This window comes from Mus musculus, chromosome 14 (assembly GCF_000001635.26).
Source record: "Mus musculus strain C57BL/6J chromosome 14, GRCm38.p6 C57BL/6J".
Classification (NCBI taxonomy): Eukaryota; Metazoa; Chordata; class Mammalia; order Rodentia; family Muridae; genus Mus; species Mus musculus.
Window position 1 is genome coordinate 52,106,356 of NC_000080.6, and position 27,205 is coordinate 52,133,560.

A 27,205-nucleotide genomic window follows, 5' to 3' on the forward strand; every position below is an offset into this window, starting at 1 on the left:
CCAGGTCTTTAATCCCAGCATTGGAGAAAGGGGCAGGCAGATCTTTGAGTTCAAGACCAGCCTTATCCAAGCTAGCCAAAGCTGTCAGAGAGTCAGACGACAAGACTGTTCAAACATGAGTTTAAGCCAGGACAAATTCTTTATTAGGCAGCTGGTGACTACACTGGGTGTTCAGAATTCCAGTGTGCCACTGAGCCCTTCTTGGGATGAGCTTTGTTACCGTTGTTTATTGCTTTTCCAAGACAGGGTTTCTCTGGGTAGCCCTGACTGTTTTGGAACTTGCTCTATAGCCAAGACTGGCCTCCAACTCACAGAGATCCAACTGTCTCTGTCTCCTATGGCTGGGATTAAAGGAGTACACAACCGCCTGCCTGCATGAAAAGGGAACCCAGTTAAGATTTGGTTAGGCTTGCTGGCCATTGAACTCCAGGATCCTTGTGTTTTTACTTCCCTGGTGTTAGAAACAAACAAGCAATAATCTCCGACGGAGCTCCTAAACCGAGGCGAAGCAGTTCTGTAAAGTAGTTTGCTTTGGTGGGGGAGGTGCGCCTGAATCCAAACCGGACTAGCAAGCAGGAAGTTCGCTTTGTTTTTATGCTATTTATTTGGCAGGGTTGCACTATGCAGTCTATAAGTAGACCGGGCTGGCATCCAACTCACAGTGATCCTCCTGACTCTGACACAGGCGGTGACTGTGTCTTTCCCGTGGGCTGTGTTTCAAGACTGGGCAGATTCTAAGAGACTTGGGGAAAATGACATGAAGGAAAGGAAGAACAAGACTAGCTTTAGGCCATCAGGTTCCAGAAATACAAAGGAGGGAAGATGGGTGTGTAAACAAATGATTTATGGGCTGGTGAGATGGTTTGGCCGGTAAAAGCACTGACTGCTCTTCTGTAGGTCCTCAGTTCAAGTCCCAGCAACCACATGGTGGCTCACAGCCATCTGTAATGAGATCAAACGCCCTGCTACAGCATACTAGTTTATAATAATAAATCTTTCTTAAAAATGATTTACAGCCGGGCATGGTGGCACACGCCTTTAATCCCAGCACTTGGGAGGCAGAGGCAGGCGGATTTCTGAGTTACAGGCCAGTCTGGTCTACAGAGTGAGTTCCAGGACAGCCAGGGCTACACAGAGAAACCCTGTTTCCCCCCCCCCCAAAAAAAATTTACTAGGTGGGGGAGATTAAAAGATTTTCCCCCAAATTTTACAAAGTGAGGGAGATTTATGAAATTTTTGGCTTTTGAAAGGCTAGTCCCATTCATTCATTCATTCATTTTTGGGTTTTTTTTGAGACAGGTTTTCCAGGAATTCTGTAGACTAGGCTATCCTCTAACGCAGAGATTCTCTTGTTCTTTTTCCAAGGTGGGATTAAAGGAGTGGGCCACCATACCAGCTAAAGCTAGCTATTTTTAATTTAAAAACCTTTTTTAGAAGGGTGGTGGCGCATGCCTTTAATCCCAGCAATCAGGAGACAGACGTAGGTGAATCTCTGTGAGATGTAGGCCAGCCTGGTCTACAGAGTGAGTTCCAGGACAGCCAGGGCTACACAGAGAAACCCTGTCTAGTGGGACACAGAAAAAAATTTTTTTTCTACATCAGCGCTGTGGTTATGATACACGCCATGGCACTAGGGTTGGGCTGGGTTGGGCTGGTTTTTGGCACCAGGCTTTTATGTGAATTCTGAATGGACTCTGGTCCTCATGCTGGTGTGTATCAAACACTTACCACTGAGCCATCTCCCCAGCTATAGTTTTGTTTCCTTTTATGCTAAAAGTTTTTTTTTCTCTTTCTTCTGTCTTTGCTCTCTTTCATCCCAGCAATGACCTAAATTCAGCTTCTTATAAATTAATCCTCCTTTAAGCCAGTCACCATCTGTTCTGGCTCTGAAGCCTGAGAGTTCATCCTCTGACAATTTTTCTTGCAGCTAATCTTTGTACAAAGTGCTTTTTAGTTGATAGAATTTACATGTCATTCGTGTTTTCTTAGGATAGTAGAGAATGACTTTTGAGCAAGCATCTAAATGTTATTTAAGAAATATTTTAAGCCGGGTGTGGTGGCACATGCCTTTAATCTCAGCATTTGGGAGGCAGAGGCAGGTGGATTTCTGAGTTGGAGGCCAGCCTGGTCTACAGAGTGAGTTCCAGGACAGCCAGGGCTATACAGAGAAACCCTGTCTCGAAAAACCAAAAAAAACAAACAAACAAACAAAAAAAAAACAAATAAAAAATATATTAGCTGAGCGTGGTGGCACACACCTTTAATCCCAGCACTTGGGAGGCAGAGGCAGGCAGATTTCTGAGTTCGAGGCCAGCCTGGTCTACTCAGAGAAACCCTGCCTCAAATAACCAAAAATAAATAAATAAATAAACAAATAATATTTTAAAAAATACAAAAACTTACAGAGAGTAAATATAAAATATAAAATATAAAACTATAGCTCTGAAATATAAATTTAATTATATAAATTGATTATTTATCTATCATATTAATATATAATTATATATTAAAATTAATTATAAAAATATAAAAGTATAAGGGCTGGCGAGATGGCTCAGTGGTTAAGAGCGGTTCTGAGTTCAAATCACAGCAACCTCATGGTGGCTCACAACCATCTGTAATGAGATCTGACACCCTCTTCTGGTGTGTCTGAAGACAGCTACAATGTATGTATTATAATAAATAAACAAATCTTTAAAAATATATATAAAATTATAGCCTGCCATTGTAAAAGTCACACACAGAAGCTTTTCTTTTTTATTTATTTTATTTATTTATTTTTTTTTTTTTGAGATAAGGTCTCATAGTTCTAGGGCAGCCAAGGCTGTGTAGAGAAACTCTAATTCAAAGGAAAGAAAGAAAGAAAAGGAAAGGAAAGGAAAGGAAAGGAAAGGAAAGGAAAGGAAAGGAAAGGAAAGGAAAGGAAAGGAAAGGAAAGGAAAGGAAAGGAAAGGAAGGGGGCTGGAGAGATGGCTCAGGGGTTAAGAGCACTGGCTGCTCTTCCAGAGGTCCTGAGTTCAAATCCCAGAAACCACATGGTGGCTCACAACCATCTGTAATGAGTTCTGATGCCCTCTTCTGGTGTGTCTGAAGACAGCTATAGTGTACACACATACATAAAATAAATAAATAAATCTTAAAAAAAAAAAAAAAAAGGAAAGGAAAAAACATACCCAGGTCTTATACACACCTTTAATCCCACACTTGGAATCTCTGTGAGTTTGCTCAGGCTCCTTTACTGAGGCCTACATGGCCAGGGTGGCACAGTGAAACTTGTCTCAACAACAAGCAACAGGGGTGGTGGAGCACACTTCTAATCCCAGCATTTAGAAAAGAGAGGCAGGCAGATCTCGGAATTTGAAGCCAGCCTGGTCCAGGATGTCTAGGGCTACACAGAGAAACCTTGTCGTGAAAATCAAAACCAGGGCTGGTGAGATGGCTCAGTGGGTAAGAGCACCCGACTGCTCTTCCGAAGGTCCGAAGTTCAAATCCCAGCAACCACATGGTGGCTCACAACCATCCGTAATGAGATCTGACGCCCTCTTCTGGTGTGTCTGAAGACAGCTACAGTGTACGCACATATAATAAATAAATAAATCTTTTTAAAAAAATCAATAATTCTTAAAAAAAAAAAAGAAAAAAGAAAAGAAAAGAAAATCAAAACCAAACCAAGGCAGAGAGATGGCAGAAGAGGCTGCCTTAAGCTCTGCTGGGAAAATAGTAAATGATTGAATTAGTCTTCACTTGAGAAGGCTCTGGGTGCCGCTGATTGAGTCAGGCCTTATTCCTTAAAAAGAGCTCAGAGCCGGGCGTGGTGGCGGACGCCTTTAATCCCAGCACTTGGGAGGCAGAGGCAGGAGGATTTCTGAGTTCGAGGCCAGCCTGGTCTACAAAGTGAGCTCCAGGACAGCCAGGGCTATACAGAGAAACTCTGTCTCGAAAAACCAAAAAAGAAAAAAAAAAAAAAAAGTAAAAAAAAAAGAGCTCAGAACTCCTTTCCCATTGTCTTGGCCTTCCAGTGACTGGTTTTTGTTGGTTTTTGTTTTTAGAGACACTGTCTCTGTGCAACAGCCCTGGCTGTCCTGCAACTCATTTTGTAGATCAGGCTGGCCTAGAACTCATAGAGATTCAGCAGCCGTTGCTTCCCAAGTGCTAGGATTAAAGGTGTGCGCCACCACCGCCTGGCCTTGTTTGTTTGTTTAAGACAATAGCTATGTAGGCCAGGCTAGCTACAGACTCACTGCTCCTGCTTTAGCCAGAGTCCTGGGATTACAGGCAAGGGATCCCACACCTGGTCCTTTAACAACAAACAGAAATGCCATTTTCCCCAATACCAACTCATTTTTGTGAACCTTCAGCCAATCATGTATTTCTCAGGTTCAGCGTTAGTGGAGAAAGTCCTGGGTTGATGCTTTATATGCTGTTTCTCCAAGTTCAGCACGCGATGAGGGAAAAGTACAGTCTTCTCTAGGAAGAAAGCTAGAAACAGAGCTACAAAGAGTTAACAGCTAAAAGGCCTGGATTAGTGTCTCCTCTAAGGAGGACAAGAGGATTGGAAGCAGTATTAGAGACAGCAGGGAATCCAGGGGAAAGAACTGCACAGAACTCTCTGGAAGGAGCCAGGACTGTAAGTTTATATCTAATGAATATTTATAATCTCTCATATTTTTACCTTGATGCTTTTGAGAAAAGCAAAATAAGTGTATTCATTTTGTCCTCGTATTACCAGCCTGGGAGGTGTCCACCAAGTCATCTTTAATCCTCTTACTTTCTTAGGTCTATCCCATAACCAACTCATTGTCAAAGATTTGGTGTCCCACACCTGTCCTCCATCTCCCGGACCTCCACCCTTACTGAACAAAAGCAATACCTCCCTACACCTTTGTCTCTTCTATACCCATTATGAATTGTTTTTCACCTTTCGAGATGGGTTTCCAGTAGACCCCTGTCTAGCCTGGACTTCACTATGTAGACCAAGTTAACCCAGAATTTGTGGTTATCCTCCTGTGTCCTCCTGACAGGCCTATGCCAACCTACCCAGGCTCTTCTGCACTCTCCCCCCACTTACCAGAAACAGGGGAAAAGTCATAACGTGCCACACTCTTGCCTCTATTTGTTGGTGGTGGTGGTTTTTGTTGTTGTCGTTGTTGTTGCTGCTGCTACTGTTTGTTTTTTTTTTTTTTTTAGATAGACAGGGTCTCTCTGAATAGCTGACTGTCCTGGAGCTCAGTATGTAGACCAGACTGGCCTCAAACACATAGAAATCAGTTTGTCTTTATCTCCCAGCTGAGTGCTGGGATTAAAGCTTATGCCACCATTCCCAGCTTACTTATCATTTTTTTTAAACAGTGTCTAACTATGTATCTAGAACTGGCCTGAAGCTTATCATCCTGCCTCTGATCAGAACAAAGAGGTGCTTGTTTCTAGATTTCCTCCAAACCGAAGCAAGGCAGCCATCTTCACTCTTGTGTTCCCAAAGGGGCACTCAGGGCATAGACCCGCCATATTTCACAAACTATAAAAGCTGAGTCTATCGGTGCAATCCTTTAATCCCAGCACGTGGGAGGCAAAGAGAAGTGAGTTCCAGGCCATGTTATCACTGAGTGCATGGCCTTCCATGTGTCTACACCACCACAAATATAAGTATGATGTGTCAAATACTATCACAAAGTCCTGGGGAATTCCTACTGCAATTTAGGGAGCTCCTGCAGAAGACAGTCCAGTCCACAGTTATAATTTCATGAAGGCTTTTCCTTTACTCACTGTCTTCTGGGCTCTCTTACAGCCTGATCATTGAGGTGATGCAGCATCTACTAGAATATATGCCAGAGGATCTGCCAGTTAGAGACACAGATTCGAGTCCTCTGTTGAAAGGTAGGTAAATCCAGTGCCTAGATATGGACGTCTTCACTGATTGAGAGAATTCCTTGTCTGCCATGACAGTCTTCACAGTGGTGACTGTTTTCTTTCAGCCCTTTTCTTAAATTTTCCTTTTATTTAAATATTACTTAATTGTATGTGTATGTGTGTACATGAGTGTGCAGATGCGTCACACGCCTGCAGCGCTGTGAAGCTCAGAATACACATCAGATCTCCTCCAACAGGAGTTATCGACGGTTGTAAGCCACCGTGTGGGTGCTGGGAACTGAACCGAGTCCTCTGCAAGGACAGTAAGTACTCTTAACCACTGAGCCACCTCTGAGCCTTCTTAGATGCCTTAGGGCTTTATGTCTGTAAGGAGACACCATGACCACTGCGATTCTTCTAAAGGAGAATGTTTCGTTGGGGCTGGCTTACAGTCAGAGGTTTAGTCAAATTAATGTCATAGCATGAAACATTGTGGCGTGTAGGCAGACACGGTGCTGGAGAAGAAGCTGAGAGTTCTACATCATGATCCACAGGCAGCAGGAGACTATGTACCACACTATGTTCAGCTTGAGCATATAAGCCCCCCCCAAGCCCACCCCCACTGACACACTTCCTCCAATAAGACCACACCTTTTAATAGGGCCAGTCCAGTCTCCCTGGGCCAAGCATTCAAACACACGAGTCTATGGGAGCCATTCCTACTCAACCCTCCACATTAGATATTCTTTCTTTAAAAAAAAAAAAATTGGGCTGGTGAGATGGCTCAGTGGGTAAGAGCACCCGACTGCTCTGAGTACCCGACTGCTCTTCCAAAGGTCCCGAGTTCAAATCCCAGCAACCACATGGTGGCTCACAACCATCCGTAACGAGATCTGACTCCCTCTTCTGAAGACAGCTACAGTGTACTTACACATAATAAATAAATCTTTAAAAAAATTATTTAATGTATGTGAGTACACTGTAGCTGTCTTCAGACACACCAGAAGAGGGCATCAGATCCCATTATAGATGGTTGTGAGCCACTATGTGGTTGCTGGGAAATGAACTCAGGACCTCTAGAAGAGCAGTCAGTGCTCTTAACCACTGAGCCGTCTATCTAGCTCTCACATTAGATATTCCTAATATTTTATTCTGATTCCATGTGTGCATATTGTGTGCACATCTGTATGTGAGGGAGTACATACTAGAGGTCAAAGACCAGTCTGGGTGGTTGATACCTTCCACCTTTTGCTTTGAGACAGGGTTACTTATTGGCTCAGGACTTGACTCTGTAAGCTAGATAGCTTGCCTGTGAATTCCCAGGTAGCCCCTTGTCGTGGCCACCCAGTTTGCCACTGTTGGGATCACAGGCACATGCCACCGCAACTGACCTTTCCACGTGGATGCTTGAGGTCTACACTCAGATTCTCAGGTTGTGAGAAAGGCCTTTCCAGACTGAGACATCTTCTCAGCCATTGAAGTTGTTGGCTTTTTAGCTTTTAATTTTTTCTTTTCAAACTTAAACAATTTTATTTGAAAAATTAAACCAACCAAGTCCTGTCATTCTCTGGTTCAAGGGAAACCTGAAAAAGAAGAGATGGATGTATAGTCTGAGACACTCAGAGTGCTCCTGAAATTACTATTTTGTGTGTGTGGTTTTTGAGACAGGGTTTCTCTGTATAGCCCTGGCTGTCCTGGAACTTACTCTGTAGACCAGGCTGGCCTTGAACTCAGAAATCCACCTGCCTCTGCCTCTGCCTCCCAAGTGCTGAGATTAAAGGTGTGTGCCACCATTGCCTGGCTGAAATTCTAATAATAAAGATTTTAGCTGGGTAGTGGTGGTGCATGCCTTTAGTCCCAGCACTTATGAGACAGAGGCAGGTGGATCTCTAAGTTCCTGGACAGCCAGAGCTACACAGAGAAACCCTGTCTCAAAAAACAAACGAACAAACCAACCAACCAACCAACCAACCAACCAACCAAGCTCCTGGTGGCTCTACATTTGTGTATGGGGAGCTCTTTTCAAGCATTCTGTGTCTGTTGTATGTAGCCTGCCAGGAAAGGGTGTGGAAGCCTTCCTGCCCACTAGCTTCTTTTATATGTTGATAGGGCCTCAACTTGTTACCCTTGTTGGCCTGACCTAGAACCACACAGAGACTAGGTTGGCCTTGAACCCACAGAAATCTGCTTGCCTCTGTCTCCTGAGTGCTGGATTAAAGACATGGGCCACCAGTTCTTTTTCAAGACAGGGTTTCTCTGTGTAGCTGTCCTAGAACTCACTCTGTAGACCAAAGATGGCCTCAGACTCACAGCTCCGCCTGCCTCTGCATCCTGAGTGCTGGAAGTAAATGATTCTGCAATCATACCAGGTCCGAGACTCTTTAAAAACAAATGAGATAAAATAAACAAGTAAGAATGTTCTCTGATTACTCTCTTCAGGGACGTCGGGTAAGAATGTAAGGGCCCAGCCGCACTTGGGCAGGATGAACCAGAAGGAGCTGAACTGCAGACGCCTTCACCTCCATGAAGAGCCCACGTTGGTGAAGGAACCTTCTCCAAAGCAACGAGATAAAAACAGAAGGTACCCGGAATTCTTAACATTTCAAACTTACACCACATTGGCTCCATGGTAATTGAAAGGATTGTGTTGCTTAGTTGTATATACCAAAAGTGACTCAAACATCAAGGATGACAGGCCTAAAAAAATCTATTTATTTATTTATTATATATATATATGAATACATTGTAGCTATCTTCAGACACACCAGAAAAGGGCACCAGATCTCATTACAGATGGTTGTGAGCCACCATGTGGTTGCTGGGAATTGAACTCAGGACCTCTGGAAGAGCAGTCAGTGCTCTTAACAATTGAGCCATCTCTCCAGCCCCTCTAGCCCCTTTCTTTTTCCTCCAAAGTATTTTTGCAAACACTATTGCTTTATTGATTTTTCTACCTTATACCTCACAATTGACCAGAGATCACAGAGCAACTTAAGTAACCTGCGATTAGCATATCAGTGATTAGCATATCAGTGATTAGCATATCAGTACACAGAGCATGAGACAAGTCAGGGTCCTGCTTGGCTGCAAGAGAGGGGATGGAGACAGAGTGAATGGTAACATCTTGGCCAAACAAGGAGATAGGCACAAATCTGAAAAGGGATTTCTCCTTTGAAAAGTAAAGATCATACATGCAGGCGTGTTGCATGTTCTGTACATGGACGAACTGATTTACTATTAAATCTGCTAACTCATTTACTAGTGTGAAGACAGGAGGAGAAGGAGACCTGGGGAGCCTACATAAGTTGCCTATGATCATATGTAGCAAGTGGCAGAGCTAAAACCCTTAACTCCAAAATCTCCCGGCCGGGCAGTGGTGGCGCACACCTTTAATCCCAGCACTCAGGAGGCAGAGACAGGCGGATTTCTGAGTTGGAGGCCAGCCTGGTCTATAAAGTGAGTTCCAGGACAGCCAGGGCTACACAGAGAAACCCTGTCTCAAAAAACCAAAAAACCAAAATCTTCCATATACATACATAAGTGATCTTAGGCTACGGGTTTTCAAAGGTGGATCTCTGGGTTCACCGAGGCAGGATTCAGAGATGGGGTGGAGGAAGATACACAGAGAAGGATGAGCACTCTGAAGTCTATCTTTAAGACTTCAGGGCCTTGGAGGCAAGGCCAACACTAGTAACATAGGTGCAGGTGATTTGTTTTGCTGTTGTTGTTTTGTTTTGTTCTTTTGAGCCAGGGCCTTGATATGTGGCTCTAGATGGCTTGAAACTTATTATGTTGATTGGGCTGGTCTCAAACTCATAGAGATCAGCTTGTCTCTGTCTCCTGAGTGCTAGGATTATAGGTGTGGACCACCACCTGCTCGTATGTGTAGCTGAGCTAGTTGAATGTATTATTTGTTACAGCTGAGAGGGACAGAGCACAGAGAAAATGCAAACCACAAGGGGGATAAAGGCAACTCAGTAAGTGTGCATGGGAGTCTCTGCACTTTGCTTAGGTCGTTAAGGGAGAGTATAAGAGAGTAGGAGTTTGCTCTAAATTTGGTGCTGCCACAGTGAAGGACTAATTCTACACTCAGTTATCGCAGCAACTCTTGGCTAAGGGGGAGTTAGAGCAAAGGCGAACCTGGGTCTGATAAATAAGTTGCAGTTGTTACCCATAACATGGATTTTTAAAATTTTTACTTCTTTTGTTTTTGTTTTCTTTTTAAGAGAAACCCTGTCTTGAAAAACCAAAAAAAAAAAAAAAGATTTATTTTATTTTTTATTTATATGCATGTGTCTGTGTGCATGCATGGAGGTGCCCTCTAAGGCCAGAAGAGGTTGTGGGAACCCCTGGCTACTACAGGTGGTGAGCTGTCCAGTATGGGTGCTCTAGTCCTTTGCAAGAGTAGCAACCATTCTTAACTGCTGAGCCATCTCTCCAGCCTTAAAAAAAAATCGATAAACATTTAGCAGCAGGGTCGTATTATGTATCTTTGGCTAGTCTAGAACCCTTTTTTTTTGAATTATTATTATTATGCTTTATTTTATGTATGTGAATACCCTGTAGCTATCTATCTCCAGCCACCATGTGGTTGCTGGTAATTGTACTCAGGCCCTCTGGAAGAGCAGTCAGTGCTCTTAACTGCCTAACCATCTCTCCAGCCCAGCCTAGAACCCTTTATATCAGTGGTTCTCAACCTTCCTATGCTTCGACCCTTTAATACAGGTCCTCATATCATGGTGACCTCCAACCATAACATTATTTTCATTGCAACTTCATAACTGTAATTTTGCTACTGTTTTTTGTTTGTTTGTTGACAGGGTTTTTCTGTGTAGCCATGGCTGTCCTGGAACTCACTCTGTAGACCAAACTCAGAAATCTGCCTGCCTCTGCCTGGGATTAAAGGCATGTGCTCCCCACTGCCTGGCTTTTTTTGTTTTGTTTGTTTGTTTGTTTTGCTTTTTGTTTGTCTTGTTTTTGGTTTTTTGAGACAGGGTTTCTCTGTATAGCCATGGCTGTCTTGGAACTCACTCTGTAGACCAGGCTGTCCTTGAACTCAGAAATCCGCCTGCCTCTGCCTCCCGAGTGCTGGGATTAAAGGTGTGTGCCACCACGCCCGGCTTGTTTTGCTACTGTTATTAATTTTAATGTAAGTATCTGTGGAGATTCACGGGTTGAGAACTGCTGCTCTATGTAGACCATGCTGGCCTTGAACACAGAGTTCCACTTGGCTCTGGCTCCTGAGCACTGATTACAAAAGAGTGTTCCAGGATAACCAGCCTCCCCTCCCCCTTTTATATGCTTTGATGTGGAAGTGTCAGATCCCCTGTAACTGGAGTTATTTATAGACAGTTGTAAGCTGCTGTGTGGGTGCTGGGAATTAAACCTGGGTCCTCTGGAAGAGCAGCCAGGGCTCATAACTACAGAGCCTTCTCTCTGGTGTCCAACCCGCCCCACCCCACCCAGGTACCCAGCCCCTTTGTGTGTGTGTGTGTGTGTGTGCGTGTGTTTGGTTGGTAGGTTGGTTGGTTTTTTGTTTTTTGTTTTTTTTTTTTTGAGACAGGGTTATATTATGTAACCTGGCTGGGCTGAAACTTGAAGTATCTCGTCCCTAAGGTTGTGATTACAAGCAGACATCACACTCCAGTGGGCTTGCTTTTCCTCACATGGTAATATTCCCTAAATAACTACAGGACTTGGCCACAGTTAAATCCACTGCTGGGAGTAAAGGCCTGTATCACCAAGCCTAACTCAGAGATTAATCTTAGTTTAGGGCATTAATCTTAATTCAGCACTGAATAAAAAAGAATGAAAAGAAGGACATGACTGTTCCTAGCAGTGGAGAGGGTTTACTGTAGACAAGTGTGAGAGAAGAGGAACGGCAGTCTCCAAGGCTCTAAGAGAGAACATGGCCAGACTAGGCTGGGCCATTTGAGGAGAGAGGGACAGGGGGAGCAAGAAAAGAGCTGGGGCCTGGGACTAGAACCTGGCCAAGAGAACAAAGAGGTTTTTAAAAGGACTGGTGTAGCCAAAATCGCTGGATTATATCCGGAAGAGCAGCTAGGGGAAGGGCAGCCCAGACCCTGGACTGGAGAATTAAGGGTAAGGGGCAGGTATGCCAGCCAGAGGGACACTGTAACAGATAGGGACTGACGGATACAGGGAGAGCTGGAGGCCAGCCTGGTCTACAGAAAGAGTTCCGGGATAGCCAGGGCTACACAGAGAAACCCTGGCTCAAAGCAACAACAACAACAACAAAAAAAAAAAAAAAAAAAAAAAAAAAAAAAAAAAAAAAAAAAAGAAGAGACAAATCCGCTGAAATGGTCACTCCGTTTGTGGGGGAGGGGCCGGGCAAGGCGGTGTATTGTGAATAAGAGATAAGAGAGAGAACATACTTAGAGGCATCTGGAAGAGCCCAGAACAAAGAGAAAAAGTAGAATGGACTTGGTGAGAGAGCTCAGGGCAGACCATTCATTTGGGTGATGTGTAGCCGTGGGAGAAAAAACGCTGGTGGTAGCTGGAGCAAGCCTGGGAATTCTAGGACGTGGGGGGTGAGAGTAGTCTGGGCTACACAGAAATCCTGACTTGCAAAACAAAACGAAAACAGCAGCAATAAAATAAAAAGACAAACAAACAAAAAGATCCAGCTAGAAGGCATTTCTTAGTGATTGACGGGAGAGGGCCCAGCCCATTGCGGGTGGTGCTAGTCCTGTACTGACTGAACAAGCAGGCTGAACAAGCCTTAAGCAGTAAGTATCCTTCTACGGCCTGTGTGGCTGTTCCAGTCTCCAGGTTACCACCCTGTTTGAGTTTTTGTCCTGGCTTCCTTCAATGTTGGACTACAATGTGAAAATATAAGTCAAATACATAGCGACAGTAAGCCTAGCTAAGACATCAACGCTGGGGGCTAGCTCTGAGGCTTGCCCAACTAGAATCAAGCCTTAGGCATGAGTTGGTGTGTGTGGAAACCCCATGTGGCTTGTTTTGCTACAGGCGAAGGACGAACGTGCAGCGATCCACAACTACCCAACCGGACCTACGGACACTTGCTGTGCTCCAGGAGCCAGAGAGGCGCAGGCGGCCGTGGGTCTCAGCGTCCCCGAGCCCCTCGGCGCCCCCGCGCGCACCAGTTCCCGGGAGGAAAGCGCATGTGCAGCGCCTGTGTCCCTCGACCGCGGTAGGCAGTGCACAGCCTCGAGTCCACGCGGGACGCAGACTGCCCCACATAGCTGGTGTGTCTCTACAGCAGAAACCCAAGCGGAGTGAAGCTGGAATCACGCCCTCTCCCGGGGGTGGGGAGGGGACTGAAGCGCCAGTCACAGTTACCCTTTGTTTTCTCACCTTTCCACTTTCCTAAAATCCTTCCCCATCCCCCAACTCTCGTGTGCGGAAGTCGGGTCCAAATTTCTGAATTCACTGCGAGTAGGCAGCTCAGTGTCAGAGGGCTTGCTTAATATGTTTGAGACGGTAGGTAAATCTCTGAGACCACCAGACCACGAAAGTAAACAGAAATAAACAAACAAACAAACAAATAATAATAATAATAATAACCAAAAAAAAAAAAAAAAACCCAGACCCGGAGGGGAGAGGGAGTAAAAAGCGGGTAACAGCGATAAGGGCTCAAAAGGGAAAATTGTCTGCGGGAAAGAAGGGAACCATCAGGGAACGGCATGGGCGAGGCAGAGGAGGATGCACAAAGCGGTGGTCCATGTGTACAACTGCAGAACCCGCCATGTTATATGTTAATAATTAAAAAAAAAGTGAACATTAAACAAATCCGGATTCCCGGCTATGGTGGTTTATTCTTTAATCCCAGCACTCCAGAGGCAGATGCTGGAGGGTTTCTGTGAATCCTTCTGTGGTCTAGATATCGAGTTCCAGGACAGCCACAGCTACACAGAGAAACCCTGTCTCGGGGGAAAAAAAAAAATCCAGGCAACCAGCCGACCAAAATGAAATAAAGGAATACCTTTGAGCATGGCTGTACCAGGTTAGGCAAACACACAGGCCCTGGCTTGGACCAGCGTGCCTCTTTTTTCTTCCCATTTGTACCACTCACCGAGTCAGTATTTTGGGCTGAAGATATTTGCAGTTGTGATTTTATGTAAAAATAAGGAAGTGCCTCAGTGGCTAATTGTCACATAAGGATTTCCTCCAAGTCGCAAGGCTCTCTGTGACCAGCACTTGGTGTCCTGGTTTCAGCATGAGGTGTTCTGAAAGATACCATGGCTACATTTCCCTTTTTTTTTTTTCCTGCCTAAACTTTTCAGGGCCAAATGACAGGCGCAGCCATACAGCCCCTCCCGCATTTAAAGACTATGTGGCGGACAAGAACACCAGAATCGAAATAACCAGGGAGCCCAGCCAACTGTGAGTACCTCGGGCGGGTCCCATGTTGTTACCCACAAAGCTTTTGTTGGGAATATATCACTTAAGGACCAGTGGGTGTTGCTGATTTCTGTAATAATCAGAGAAGATGAAAGGCAGCTCTAAGTCAAAATTGCAAAGTCCTTGTTTAAAAATACAAAACAAGAGCCAAGGGGAAGGGCATTCCCTTAGTCCCAGCACAGACAGGTGGATCTCTGTAAGTTCCTGTCAAATCTTACATTTGTATTCATATTTATATTCGTGAAACAAGCATGTCTCCATCCTTTGAATGATAAATAAAAGTCCTTTAGGAAGTTTCTGCTTTTCCCATTTGTGCTTACTCTTCCTCAGTTAGAACAAGATAGTTTTTATCCACCAGTTCCTGATTTGGGCTAAATTCATTGGTCTTTGTATGCCTAACAGTACTCACACCATGACGACTGATTCTACACATGTGGAAGAGATCCCCAGATCTCCTGAGAAAACATCCAAAGTTGAAAAGCCTGAACAGAGAAGCTCAGAGGAGTGCACTCAGAAGGCTGCAGAGCTTCGGTGAGAGCTAACATTTTGTGCTTCAAACCATACTGAACAGAAAAGGCAAGGCTTCTAGCTCCACCTTTCTTCACTTCTGAGGAAAAAAAGATTTCCTTGTGTCTTAAATACAGACCTGCCCTTAGTACACACCTTTAATCCCCCAAAATGAAGGTAAAGTTACTTTGTACAAGGAAGCGTCCAGGTTTAAAAGTGATGTCTAATTGAGTGGCAGACAAAGTAACGAATCAGAGAAACATTTGACAAAATAGGATCTGCCCAACTCTTGGAAGGAGAGGAAAGGAAAGCGAAGCTTCTTAAGGGGCAGTGCAGATTGGGGGGGGGGGGGATAGGAGGGAATGGGAGAGGGGCGACAGGGAGAGGGAGAGGTCCTTTTACAGGGGCAGGGTGCAAAGAGAACAAGCTAGACTAGACACAGATGAAGACAGAACGAGACAGGGTGAAGAGCAAGAAGATCAGAATAGATTGACAGATAGTTTGAGCAATTCAGGAGAACCTGGGAGAAGCCAGATTGAATCGGTTATCATGGAGAGGAGTTTGAGTCAGAACAGCTGAGTAGACTAGCTAGCCAGAGATCAGAAAGAAGAAAGGGTGAGTTTATTCAGCAGCAAGTCTCAGAAGCTGAAAACATTCTAGACCTAGATTAGATTGTACGGAGGCTGGAAGCTTTCGGCACTAGGCCTAGGTTAGTAGACTGAGGCAGTAAACCTCCACGGTGACAATTACATCAGGCAAATAAAAGTTACTTTTTACACTATGCGTACCTAGAAAATTAGGAGAGCAGTGGTGGTTGGTGATTGCGCATGCCTTTAATTCCAGCAGGCAGATCTGTGAGTATGAAGCCTGTATATACAGAGTGAGTTCCAGGACAGCCAGAGCTACACAGAGAAACCCTGTCCCCAAAACTAAACAAAACACCCCCATAACAAAAAACCCCTGCATATAAAGAAGTAGGTGAGTTAGGTGTTACGGTTACGGTGTCTGCAGTTTATCCCAGCACTCAAGAGGCACACTCAGGTGGGCCTCTGTTGGAGGCCAGCCTGGTCTACAAGGAGAATCCCAGGGTGACACAGTGAGACACAGTCCTCTCAAGAAAGGGGAGGGGGAAGAGAAGAAGTGAATTTCTCCCTGTAGCCCTGGCTATCTGGAACTCACTCTGTAGACCACCAGGACCTCAAACTCAGAGATCCCCCAGCCTCTGCCTTCTGAGTCATGGGATTAAAGTCATGTGCCACCCCTGCCTGGCCAGGAATTTTTTTTTTTAAGATTTATTTATTATTTTATGTAAGTACACTGTAGCTATCTTCAGACACACCAGAAGAGGGAGTCAGATCTTGTTACGGATGGTTGTGAGCCACCACGTGGTTGCTGGGATTTGAACTCCGGACCTTTGGAAGAGCAGTCGGGTGCTCTTACCCACTGAGCCATCTCGCCAGCCCCCTGGCCAGGAATTTTTAAAGAATTAATAAAATATAGAAAGAGATGGATAGAATACTTATCCCTTTAATGGGATAATCTAATTTTTTCCTTCCCAATTTCCCATCTCAGCGCAGTTTCTTATAGGCCAAAGCCGCCTCTTCTCTCTTGTCTATGAGTTTTTGAAGCGTGTTTGCCCTGACATATCAGGCTTCATTCTTTCTCTAAGGCCTCCTCCCTACCATGTGGGTGACCTCCAGTGCCATCGTTGCTTATTTATCTATATTTTATGTATATGAGTATTTTTTGCCTGCATGTTTGTCTGTGTGCTACATGTGTGCTCAGTGCCCATGGAGACCAGAAAAGGAAGTTGGATGCCCTGGTACTTGAGTTGACATGGCATTCTCCCTTCCCTCTGCCATGCCTCTCCTTTGAGGAGCTGCTGAGATTTGCAGCTTGTCTGCCCTGAAGCATTTCCCCTTTAAACCTGACTAAGATTGTCCTAAAGCTGAAAGGCAAAAGGAATGAAGGAAGGAAACCCTGCACAAGTCTGTCCCACCTTTACAAAATATTTTATTTAACTTTTATTACTATTGTGTGTATGATGTGTGTGTGTGTGGGTAGGAGGTGTATAGGTGTACATGTGTATGTGGATGTCAGAAGACAACTTTCTGGGGCTGCTGCTTTTATTCCACTGTAAGTTCCAAAAGTTGAAATTAAGCTGTGCAACTTCTGTGGCAAGTGCCTTTACCTGCTGGTCCAAGAGTTGAGGATTTAGCTCAAGAGTAGTACAGGTGGCTGTGTGTGTGTGTGTGTGGGGGGGGGGGTGTTGCTGGAACCAAAGGCAAGACTCACCACACCTGGCAAAGAAAAAAAAATTTAAAAACTCTAGGAAGATTAGCCCAGTCAGTAAACTGCTTGTCTTGCAAGCCTGAGGACTGGGGTTTGGAACCTCAGCATCCACGGAAAAATTGGGTGAGGCGGCTCCAGTGTCAGCACACAGGACACAAGGGACTCCCTGGAGCTCACTGCCTAGCCAGATTCTCTGTGAGAGACCTTGTCTCATCATATAAAGTGGAGGAAGATACCCAACATCAACCTCTGGCTTCCACATGCCTGTGTGTGAGAATGAGTGCAAGTATGAATGTACACACACGCGTGCGCGCAAAAACACACATACACACACACACACACATACACACACAGAGACAAGTAGACTGCACTGTTTAGATTAGTTGTTCGGTTTCATAGCAAAATTGAATAGGGACTATCATCTACTCCTGTCTACAGCCTTTTCAGGTTATTTTCATTTTACCTGTATGAATGTTTTGCTTGCAAGTACGTCTGCACTGTGTGAGTGCCTGGTGTCTGGGGAGGTCAGAAGATGGGGTCGGAGCCAGCATGTGGATGCTGGGAATTGAACCCCAGCCCTCTGCAAGAGCAACAAGTGCCTTAATAGCCAAGTCAACTCTTCAGGTCTTTATTTTTCAAAAATGTATCATGTTTTTGTATGTATACAAATGAATTTTTGCCTGCAGATCCTGTCTGCCTGGTGCCTAAAGAGGCCAGAAGAGGGCGCCCTATCCCTTGGAATTAGGATTTACTGCTGATTTACCCTGGGACCTTCCGAGAGCAGAATGTACTCTTTACCACTGAACTAGAAGTGTGGTGTCTTTATTACAAAAATGAGCTAACAGCCAGAACTGGGGGCGCACACCTTTAACCCCAGGACTTGGGATGCAGATGCAGGTGTGTCTTTATGAGTGCAAGGCCAGCCTAGAGGAGGGCACTCCAGGCAGGCCAAGGAAAAATAGAGAAAACAAATTAAAAACTGAACAAACATTAAGGCGGAGGGAGGCAAGAGCTGATGTTAACGTTCATCCTTGCTGTTGTGCACACTCGGAGTTTGGGCGAGTGTGTAACTACATGGATCTGCATTCTATATCACATTGTATCCACTGTACTAAAAATCCCTGTGCTCTGCCTGTCTATGTCTCCTTTCCCAATCGCTGATGATCCTTCTGTTTTCTCTGTATACAGTTTTGCCTTTCCCCCAAAGTATCGTATAGCTGAAACTATACAAATACAGCTCTTTTCTCTTAACATATGCATTTAGAGTTCTACCAGGTTTCCATTACTTGAGAGCAGCCCTCCTTCACCCGTCCCTGCCAACTTAGGCTGGGTAACAGACAGTCCAGTGAATTTTTATTTTATTTTGCTTTTTGAGACAGGATTTCATGTAACTCAGGCTGGTCCACTCACTGTGGTGCAAAGGGTAACCTTGAACCTTTGATCCTCTTGCTTCGACCTGGCAAGCACTGGGATTACAGCCATTCGCCACTGCATCTGGTTTACACAGTGCCAGGGACCAAACTTGGGACCTCTTACATGCTTGGAAGTCCTTCTCTCTACCCAATGAACTGCAAACCCAAGCCTGTGGAGATCCTTAAACACTGAACAGTTAAGCCCCATATTTAATTACTTGGAGGTGGAGTCTCTAAATATTAGTGTAATTTTAAAGATCTCATTTATAACTAGCTAGGAATGAGAGTCACTGAGACAGAATGAGCCTAAATCCTTCCTAAAAATATTTTAAACCTTTATTTATTTATTTTTGAGACAGGGCTTTACTAACTAGCTAAGTAGCCCTGGCTGCCTTGGAACTTGCTTTGCAGACTAGGCTGGCCTCGAACTCACAGAGATCGGCCTGCCTCTTCCTCCAAAGTGCTGAGGTTTAAAGGTGTGTGCCATCAAGTAATTTGTTATGCTTTGTTTTGGTTTTGCTTTTCTTTTGTTTTTGTTTTTGTTTTTCGAGACAGGGTTTCTCTGTGTAGCCCTGGCTGTCCTGAAACTCACTTTGTAGACCAGGCTGCCCCCGAACTTAGAAATCCGCCTGCCTCTGCCTCCCAAGTGCTGGGATTAAAGGCGTGCGCCACCATACCCGGCTTGTTTTTATTTTTCTTTTCTTTTTTTTTTTTTTAAACAAACAGATTTATTTATTTATTTATTTATTTATTTATTTAATGTAAGTACACTGTAGCTGTCTTCAGACACTCCAGAAGAGGGAGTCAGATCACATTACGGATGGTTGTGAGCCACCATGTGGTTGCTGGGATTTGAACTCCGGACCTTCAGAAGAGCAGTCGGGTGCTCTTACCCACTGAGCCATCTCACCAGCCCCCTGTTTTTACTTTTCAAGACAGGATTTCTCTGTGTAGCCCTGGATGACCCAGGAATCTATTTGTAGACTAGGCTGGCCTCCAACTCAGAGATCTACCTGCCTCTGCCTCTCAAGTATGAGACTTAGGATTAAAAATATATGCCACCATCCCCACTAAATCATTTTTTAAAAAGGTCAGCTTGGTCTATCTAGAGATATTGTCTCAAAATGTAAATTAGATCAAATACCTGGAAACATCATCCCATAGGTTTGGAAATAATAATAGCTTTCCATTGTTGCTATATTTACGGTTCTAAGAAAATAAGGCACATATTTAGTTGGGTTCTGTAAGACTTCTGAGAAATTATAAGAACTGTAATAAAAAAAAAACAGTTCCTATTTTTTTCTTAGAAGTCAAGGTTTAAGGTTGGTGGTCTTCAGGTCTCGCTGTCACAGTTAACAACAGGAGGAGGGCTATTTTGCAGACTTCCTACTTCTGATGTGTTATGGGAGACAGAGTGGGTAACAGCAGAAGGTTCCAGATGGCCCCAGATGCGACAGTTAGTGTCTTCTATCTGCAGAGCTTCCATTAAGGAGAACGTGGAGCTGATTCGCCTTAAGAAGCTCTTACAGGAGAGGAATACCTCGCTGGCAGCCACAGAAGCCCAACTGACACGAGTTCAAGAGGTGACTTGCTGTAATCAGCTGTGCTTCTTAGAGAGGGGAAAGCCCACGGACGGGTTCATGCATGAGGCCCTAAACTCAAGCCCTGCGAAAAGGGCAGGGATGTCACTTAAAAATTGAACCCTGCCGGGCGGTGGTGGCACACGCCTTTAATCCTAGCACTTGGGAGGCAGAGGCAGGCGGATTTCTGAGTTCGAGGCCAGCCTGGTCTACAAAGGGAGTTCCAGGACAGCCAGGGCTACACAGAGAAACCCTGTCTCGAAAAACCAAAAAAAAAAAAAAAAAAAAAAAAAAAAATTGAACCCTTCCCTTTCCCTCCTTCTTCCTCCTTTTCCTCCACTTTGTATCCACCCCTCCTTTGTGATGGGCTTTGATTCTGTAAAGTAGGCAGACTGAAACTCACTGTGTAGCTCAGGCTGGCCTCAAACTTACACAATCCTTTCTTTGCCCATGCCTCAAATGCTGGATTGCCAGTGTGCCCACCACACCCGGATGGTTTTTGTTTTCTCTTTTACCTATGTGATCTTACAATTCAAGGACACTAAGGTACTTGCCTCAGGTCATATAATTTACAGATGGTATTCAACCCAAGCCTTGCGAGTCTATTGCTTTCTCAGTATTGTTCACCATTTCTGTTACAGAGAAGGCTCGGGCCCTGGCCTGGTAAGATGGAATTTGGCAGAGTTAATCTGTGTCAGGATAAGGCCTCACGCCAAGTGATCAGAATGTAATTTTGTAATCATCATAGATGGAGGCAGGCCTTTGATGAGCACTTTCTATATTCTGAGGACCTGGTCCTGAGTGCTTCCAGTGTGCCCTGTAACACAGCGCTGGCAGAGGTCCTAACAGCACTGAGGGAATAACACCCCAAAGAAGATAAGTAACTGGGTCAAGGTGGAAAAAGATGAAGAGGCAGAGCGGGTATCTTAGTTAGTGTTTTACTGTTGTGAACAGACCCCATGACCAAAGCAACTCTTACAAAGGACAACCTTTAATTGGTGCTGGCTTACAGGTTCTGAGGTTCAGTCAACTATCATCATGGCAGGGAGCATGGCAGTGTCCAGAAAAGGTTTGGCTCTGGAGGAGCTGAGAGTTCTCCATCTTGCTCCGAAGGCAAACAGAAGGGTGGCTCCCTAGTGACTAGGTCTCAAAGCCTTCCCCCACAGTGACACACTTCCTCCAACAAAGCCACACTCTCTATAGTGCCACTCCTGGGGGCCAAGCATAATTCAAACCACCACAGCAGGGGTTGACTCAGGCTAGAACCATAGCTCTCCCCTTTACCAGGTTAGATGCTACTGTGAGGATGGTGGAAATGTGGTGTTGAGGTCTAAGTGAGACTCAGCACTGTCGTTTATTGAGCCGGTATGTACAGAGTATCAAAACTGCGCAAAGCACCAAGATAAATTAAAGATCATACTGGCAAAAGTGTCTCTTTCCAGCCCGCGGTGTTTGCTTGTTTATTTAAGTCAAGTTAAAGATCACACTGAAGAGTGACACAGCTCTAGTCTCTAAGGCCATTGCAGGAGTGAGATTGCAGCAAGTTCATAGAACAACTCTACATGAGGAACGGGAGGAAAAGAAAAGGAGTGGTCAGGTCCCCAGAGACAGATGTAAAAGCAGAAGATTCATAAAGGGGGTTGGAGAGATGGCTCAGTGGTTAAGAGCATCGGATGCTCTTCTAGAGGCCCCATATTTAATTCCCAGTAGTTCACATGGACACTCACAACCATCAGTAACTCCAGTTCCAGGGGATCCAGCCTCTGCAAGCACTAGGCATGCAGTGGTGCACAGACACATGTGCTGGCAAAACACCCAGTATACATGCTGTAGAAATTAAAATGTAAAAACCTTTTAAGTCGGACTCATAAAAGAGTAAGTTCATGAGCTGAATTCTGAAATATCAGGAGAGTATCTTGCAGTATCAGGTATGCAAGAAAAGGAAAAGTTTCTAGGAAGGTGAATATAGACACACTGAAGTCTTAGGTCCTAGAGCCCATGGTAGGAATTTGGGCTTCAGTCCATAGACAGTGGCAGCAGCGGAGGGAGTTTGCATAATCTTATTATAAAATCAACTTCCTCCCCCCAAAAGATCTCACAGGCTTTTGAAAGCACAAGAATTGAAATACATCTTGGTAGATAAAGAATTTCTTTAGAGAAAGGGCTACAAAGTACCAATAGTTACTAGTCCCAGGTGGCAGGAAGATTGCTAAAGTAGGAGAGTTTTTATATTGTGTCCTGAAATCTTCAGATGTCTCTAGAATCGCGATATCTCAAGGCAATCATCAATTACATAGCAAGTCTGTGGCCAGCCTGGTGGAGTGTGATCCTGTCTTAAAAAAAAAAAATCAAAACAAACAAACCAACCAAAGGTAGGAAAAGGGGCTGAAGAGATGACACAAAGTTTGGAAGCATTTGTTGTTGCACAGGATTCAGGTTCAGTCCTGGCACCCACATAGGGGCTCACAACTGTCTCTAATGCCAGGTCCAGGAGATGTGATGCCCTCTTCTGACCTCTGCAGGAACAGGTACATATGTAATGCATATACATTCATGCAGGCAAAACATGTATACACATAAAATCACTAAATCTAAAAAGAAAATCATAGAAGTCAGGAGCACAGATTAAAGGCTGGAATAGCAGATAACAGATTGTAGACACAGAACTCTTACTGATCCCCCGGCAGGGGAACCAAGGACCCAGGTGGACAGAAGCCTGCAGAAAAAGGGATTTTAAGTCCCAGACATAAAAAAAATGGACCCTGTCCCCAAAGGAGCGAGAGTGAGGGCAGCAGAGAAATGGGAGGTAGCTTCTGGGTTCCTGCTCTGGGTGAGTGGACACAGTGGCATCTGCACTGTCCAGGACATGGCTACTCGGGTGAAGCATACATAACGCAGCGTTTCTTTTCCTCTCTCTGAGATAAGGTCTCCCTGCAGCCCTGGCTAGCTTGGAACTTGTTATGTTTCTAGGCTTGACTAAGACTGGAAGAGATCCTCCTGCTTCTGCCTCCTGAGTGCTGGGTTTAAAAGTGTGGAATGCCACACTGGACTATATATATCGTATAGAGATAGATGTCAAATATCTCATGAAATTGATGAACTGGTGAAATAATGCTTACTTATTTCTTCCAGGCATATGAAGACTTGCTTCAAAAGGTAATTTTGGTGGTGGTGGTTGCTTGAGACAGGATCCAGGATCTCTCACTCTGTACAGCAAGCTGGTCTCAAACTCAGAGATCTCTCTGCATCTGCCTCCTGAGTGCTGGGATTGAAGGCACATGCCACCACTTCCAGCATCAGAAGGAAATTAATATAGCTTCTTTGATTCTATTTCTTAGTAATCAAAGCTATCAAATCCAAAGAAATCTGTGTACGTCTGTGGGTTATATGATAGCAGAATTAAGGCAATTAAATTGGTTATTAAGTCATATTGTTTCTAATAAGGTGAATTATGCTATCACTATAATAAATGATATTTATTGTATTGTTTTCAGCGAAATCAAAATACAAGTCCTAAGTTAAGTGGTATTTTTTTTTCAGTTTATCACTACCGCAAACTATAACATTTACTCAGAAATTCCCAGGAGTCAATTTTTTTTAAAGATTTATTTATTATATGTAAATACACTGTAGCTATCTTCAGACCCACCAGAAGAGGGCATCAGATCTCATTACAGATGGTTGAGAGCCACCATGTGGTTGCTGGGATTTGAACTCAGGACCTCTGGAAGAGCAGTTAGTGCTCTTAACCACTGAGCCATCTCTCCAGCCCCCAGGAGTCAATTCTTCTGACATGTATAAGGCAACAGGGTGTCCTGTGGCTGTTCTTCATCTGATCTTCTTCAGTCTTTGACCCTACTCACTACTGTGAGGGGGTGCATACAAAAGTGCGTAAGTGCCTGTGCCTGAGGGTCTCCAAGGAGCTCAGCTGTGCCTAGACAGAAGCAGCCTCAAAAAATGGCACGCAACTTCTAGAGCTGGTTTCTTCCCAGGGGCAAGAGGAGAAATAGTATCACTATAAAAATCAGCTTGGAAAACAAAGCCAGCTTTTGAAAATGGCACCTAATTTAGAATCAGGAACTAACCAGGTCTTGGGAAAAAAAAATTATAGCTCCAGTGATAAGTTCAGAATGGAAAGAAAGTCCTCCCTAAAAGGAAAACCATACTTGCAGAGAAATGCTAAGGAGGAAAAAAAAAAAAAAAAAAAAAAAGAAGGTTCACTTTACAGGGGGCCAGGTACTGTATTGTTCATTATCTTCAAGGTCTGGCTTAATTAGTGTTCTATTGCTGTAAAGAGACTCATGGGCAAAGCAGCTCTTATAAAAGAAATCATTTAACTGGGGCTTGCTTACAGTTTCAGAGAGTTAGTCCATTGTCATCGTGGTTGTCCATTGTGATCATGGTGGGGAGAATGGTAGCACAGAGCCAGGTATGGTGCTGGAGAGGCAGTTGAGAGTTCTACCTACAGATGCCCAGGCATCAGGAAAAAGAAAGAGAGTCACTGGGCCTGCCTTGGCTTCTAAACCCAAAGCCCCCTCCCACTTCAACAAGGCCACTCCCACTTCAACAAGGCCACACCTCCTAATCCTTCTCAAGTTGTGTCACTCTCTGATGACCAAGCATTGAAATATATGAGCATACAAGGGCATTCTTAGTCAAACCACCACACGGTCATTCTTTGTGGCCTCCATCTAAGAATACCGGAGTTGCTGCTGTGTGGAGACCACACCTCCTGAGTCATGTGATCATTCTTAGATGAATTTCCTTTTGTCTGCAGAATCAGGGAATATTGGATACAGCCCATAATGCCTTCCTCAGCCAAGTGAATGAGCTCAAGGCAGAGCTGAGTGAAGAGAGCAAGAAGGCTGTGAGCTTGAGGACTCAGCTGGGAGATGTGTCTATCTTGCAGATAACTCTGAAGGAGGTAAATAATAGTACTGAGAAGACACTATCAACTGTGTCCTAGTCCAGGCTCGGGTGAAGCTCACTATGGAGTACTTACCGTGCACACCTAAGACTCTGGCTCCGATCCACAACATTGCATAAAGCAGGTATGCTGCCATGCACAGGTCTCTGAATTCAGTCCATCTTGGTAAAACCCTGACTCAAAGCAAAATACGTACTAACATACCTGTAACCATGGCAAAACGTGTGTTAACATACACCTGTAACCTCAGCATGTATGGTAAGTTTGAGACCAGCTTGGATTATATGATAAAACAACCCAATCAATCAATCAATAAGATAGAGTCATTTTTAAAAAGAGATTATTTTATTTTATGTATGGGCATTTTGCCTCCTTACATGTGCCTATCCCGCCAGGCAGTGGTGGCACACGCCTTTAATCCCAGCACTCGGGAGGCAGAGGCAGGTAGATTTCTGAGTTTGAGGCCAGCCTGGTCTACAAAGTGAGTTCCAGGACAGCCAGCAGGGCTATATGGAGAAACCCTGTCTCGAAAAACCAAACCAAACCAAAACAAAACAAAAACAAAAACAAAAACATGTGCCTAACTAGAGTTATATACAGTTGTGTGTGACCATGTAGTTGCTGGAACTTGAACCCTGGTCCTCTAGAGGAGCAGCCAGTGCTCCGAACTGCTGAGCCATCTCTCTAGTCCCTGGCACTTTTTTTGTTTTTTAAATTAAAAACTGCTGTGTTCCAACTTTGAGATGTTAAAAATGAACATCTTAGCAACAATATGGCTATTCCATGAAAAACATTTATTTTACACCTATCGGTATTTTGTCTATGCATGGTTTTAGTGTCCAGTGTCTGCTGAGGTCAGAAGGCATTAGATCCCCTGGAAGTGGAGTTACAGATGTTTGTGAGCCATCATGTGGGCGCTGGGAAGCCAACCCAGATCCTTGGGAAGAGCAGCCAGTGTTCCTAGTCTCTACCCTGTCTTTGCGGCCCTGATGATATTCTCACATATGGGCAGAGTGCCTCCAAGGCGGCTACACCATGTGGCTAAGATGATTGCAGCATTTGAGGGTTTACCCTTGTCTGCTCCCTTTTGTCTTTCTCCAGGATTTTTTTCTCTCTTTTGTTTTTTCCTGGGACAGGATCTCACTGTGTAGCTCTGGCTAGTCTAGAATGCACTCCGCGTAGACCAGGGTGGCCTGGAACTCACAGATCTGCCTGAGACTGAGGCTGAGGTTAATAGTGTGTACCACCAGGACTGGCTGTTTCTTTCTCCTTACATTTTCTTTTAATTTTTTTATTTTTTTAAGATTTATTAATGTGAGCCGGGCGTGGTGGCACACCCCTTTAATCCCAGCACTTGGGAGGCAGAGGCAGATTTCTGAGTTCAAGGCCAGCCTGGTCTACAAAGTGAGTTCCAGGACAGCCAGGGCTATACAGAGAAACCCTGTCTCGAAAAACCAAAAAAAAAAAAAAAAGATTTATTAATGTTTGAGTTGTTCACTGTAGCTATACAGATGGTTGTGAGCCTTCATGTGGTTGTTGGGAATTGAATTTTGTAGGACCTCACTCACTCCAGCCTGCCCTGCTCACTCCTGCCAACCCCGTTCACTCAGTCCCTCAAAGATTTATTATAAGTACACTGGAGCCGTCAGACACACCAGAAGAGGGCGTCAGATCTCATTACAGGTGGTTGTGAGCCACCATATAGTTGCTGGGATTTGAACTCAGGACCTTTGAAAGAGCAGACAGTGCTCTTACCTATTACATTTTTTATCTATTGTGTGTCTGTATGCGCAAACACACAGACCGCAGCTCAAGGGTGGCAGTCATAGGACAACGTCTGAGGGACATTTTTTTCCCCCTTTCTATCATGTAGGTTCAGAGGATCAAACTCAAGTCATCAGGCTTGGTGGCAGTCGCCCTTATCTTCTGAGCATATCACTAACCACCTTTATCTTTTATAGTTCATTGTCATTTCCCTGGTGACAGGAACATAGACATGATGAAAACTTGCTCAAAAAGTTTTCATTAATTTTAATAAAAGTTCCCACTTTCACTTCCAATTGGTTCTGATCTTTTTTTGTTTGTTTCTTTTTGTTTTTGTTGACCTTTTTTCTTTCCTTTCTTCTTTACTCTTTCTCTCCTTTCTTCCTTCCCTCCCTCCCCTCCCTCCTCTCTCTCTCTCTCTCTCTCTGTCTCTCTCTATCCCCCTTTCTTTCCTTGCTTCTATGTTGTTGTTTTGTTTTGTTTTTTTG

At 44.4% G+C, this 27,205-nt stretch overlaps 1 protein-coding gene across 6 annotated transcripts in view; it reads left to right on the plus strand.

The window, feature by feature from the left end:
- Rpgrip1 (retinitis pigmentosa GTPase regulator interacting protein 1) overlaps positions 1 to 27,205 on the plus strand; it is a 57,099-nt gene that overhangs the window by 2,115 nt on the left and 27,779 nt on the right. For 2 of the 6 annotated variants that reach the window (NM_023879.3, NM_001168515.1), the window contains exons 1-9: positions 4,548 to 4,627; positions 5,786 to 5,874; positions 8,287 to 8,428; positions 12,841 to 13,079; positions 14,118 to 14,217; positions 14,638 to 14,766; positions 19,924 to 20,029; positions 23,159 to 23,182; positions 24,804 to 24,950. In NM_023879.3, the coding sequence (NP_076368.1) occupies positions 5,802 to 5,874; positions 8,287 to 8,428; positions 12,841 to 13,079; positions 14,118 to 14,217; positions 14,638 to 14,766; positions 19,924 to 20,029; positions 23,159 to 23,182; positions 24,804 to 24,950 (960 nt within the window). In that variant the 5' untranslated portion in view covers positions 4,548 to 4,627; positions 5,786 to 5,801. Of the gene's footprint in view, positions 1 to 4,547; positions 4,628 to 5,785; positions 5,875 to 8,286; positions 8,429 to 12,491; positions 12,597 to 12,840; positions 13,080 to 14,117; positions 14,218 to 14,637; positions 14,767 to 19,923; positions 20,030 to 23,158; positions 23,183 to 24,803; positions 24,951 to 24,987; positions 25,078 to 27,205 lie in introns of those variants that run through there. The other 4 variants (XM_006519689.4, XM_017316222.2, XM_006519692.4 and 1 more) reach the window with 3 other exon arrangements.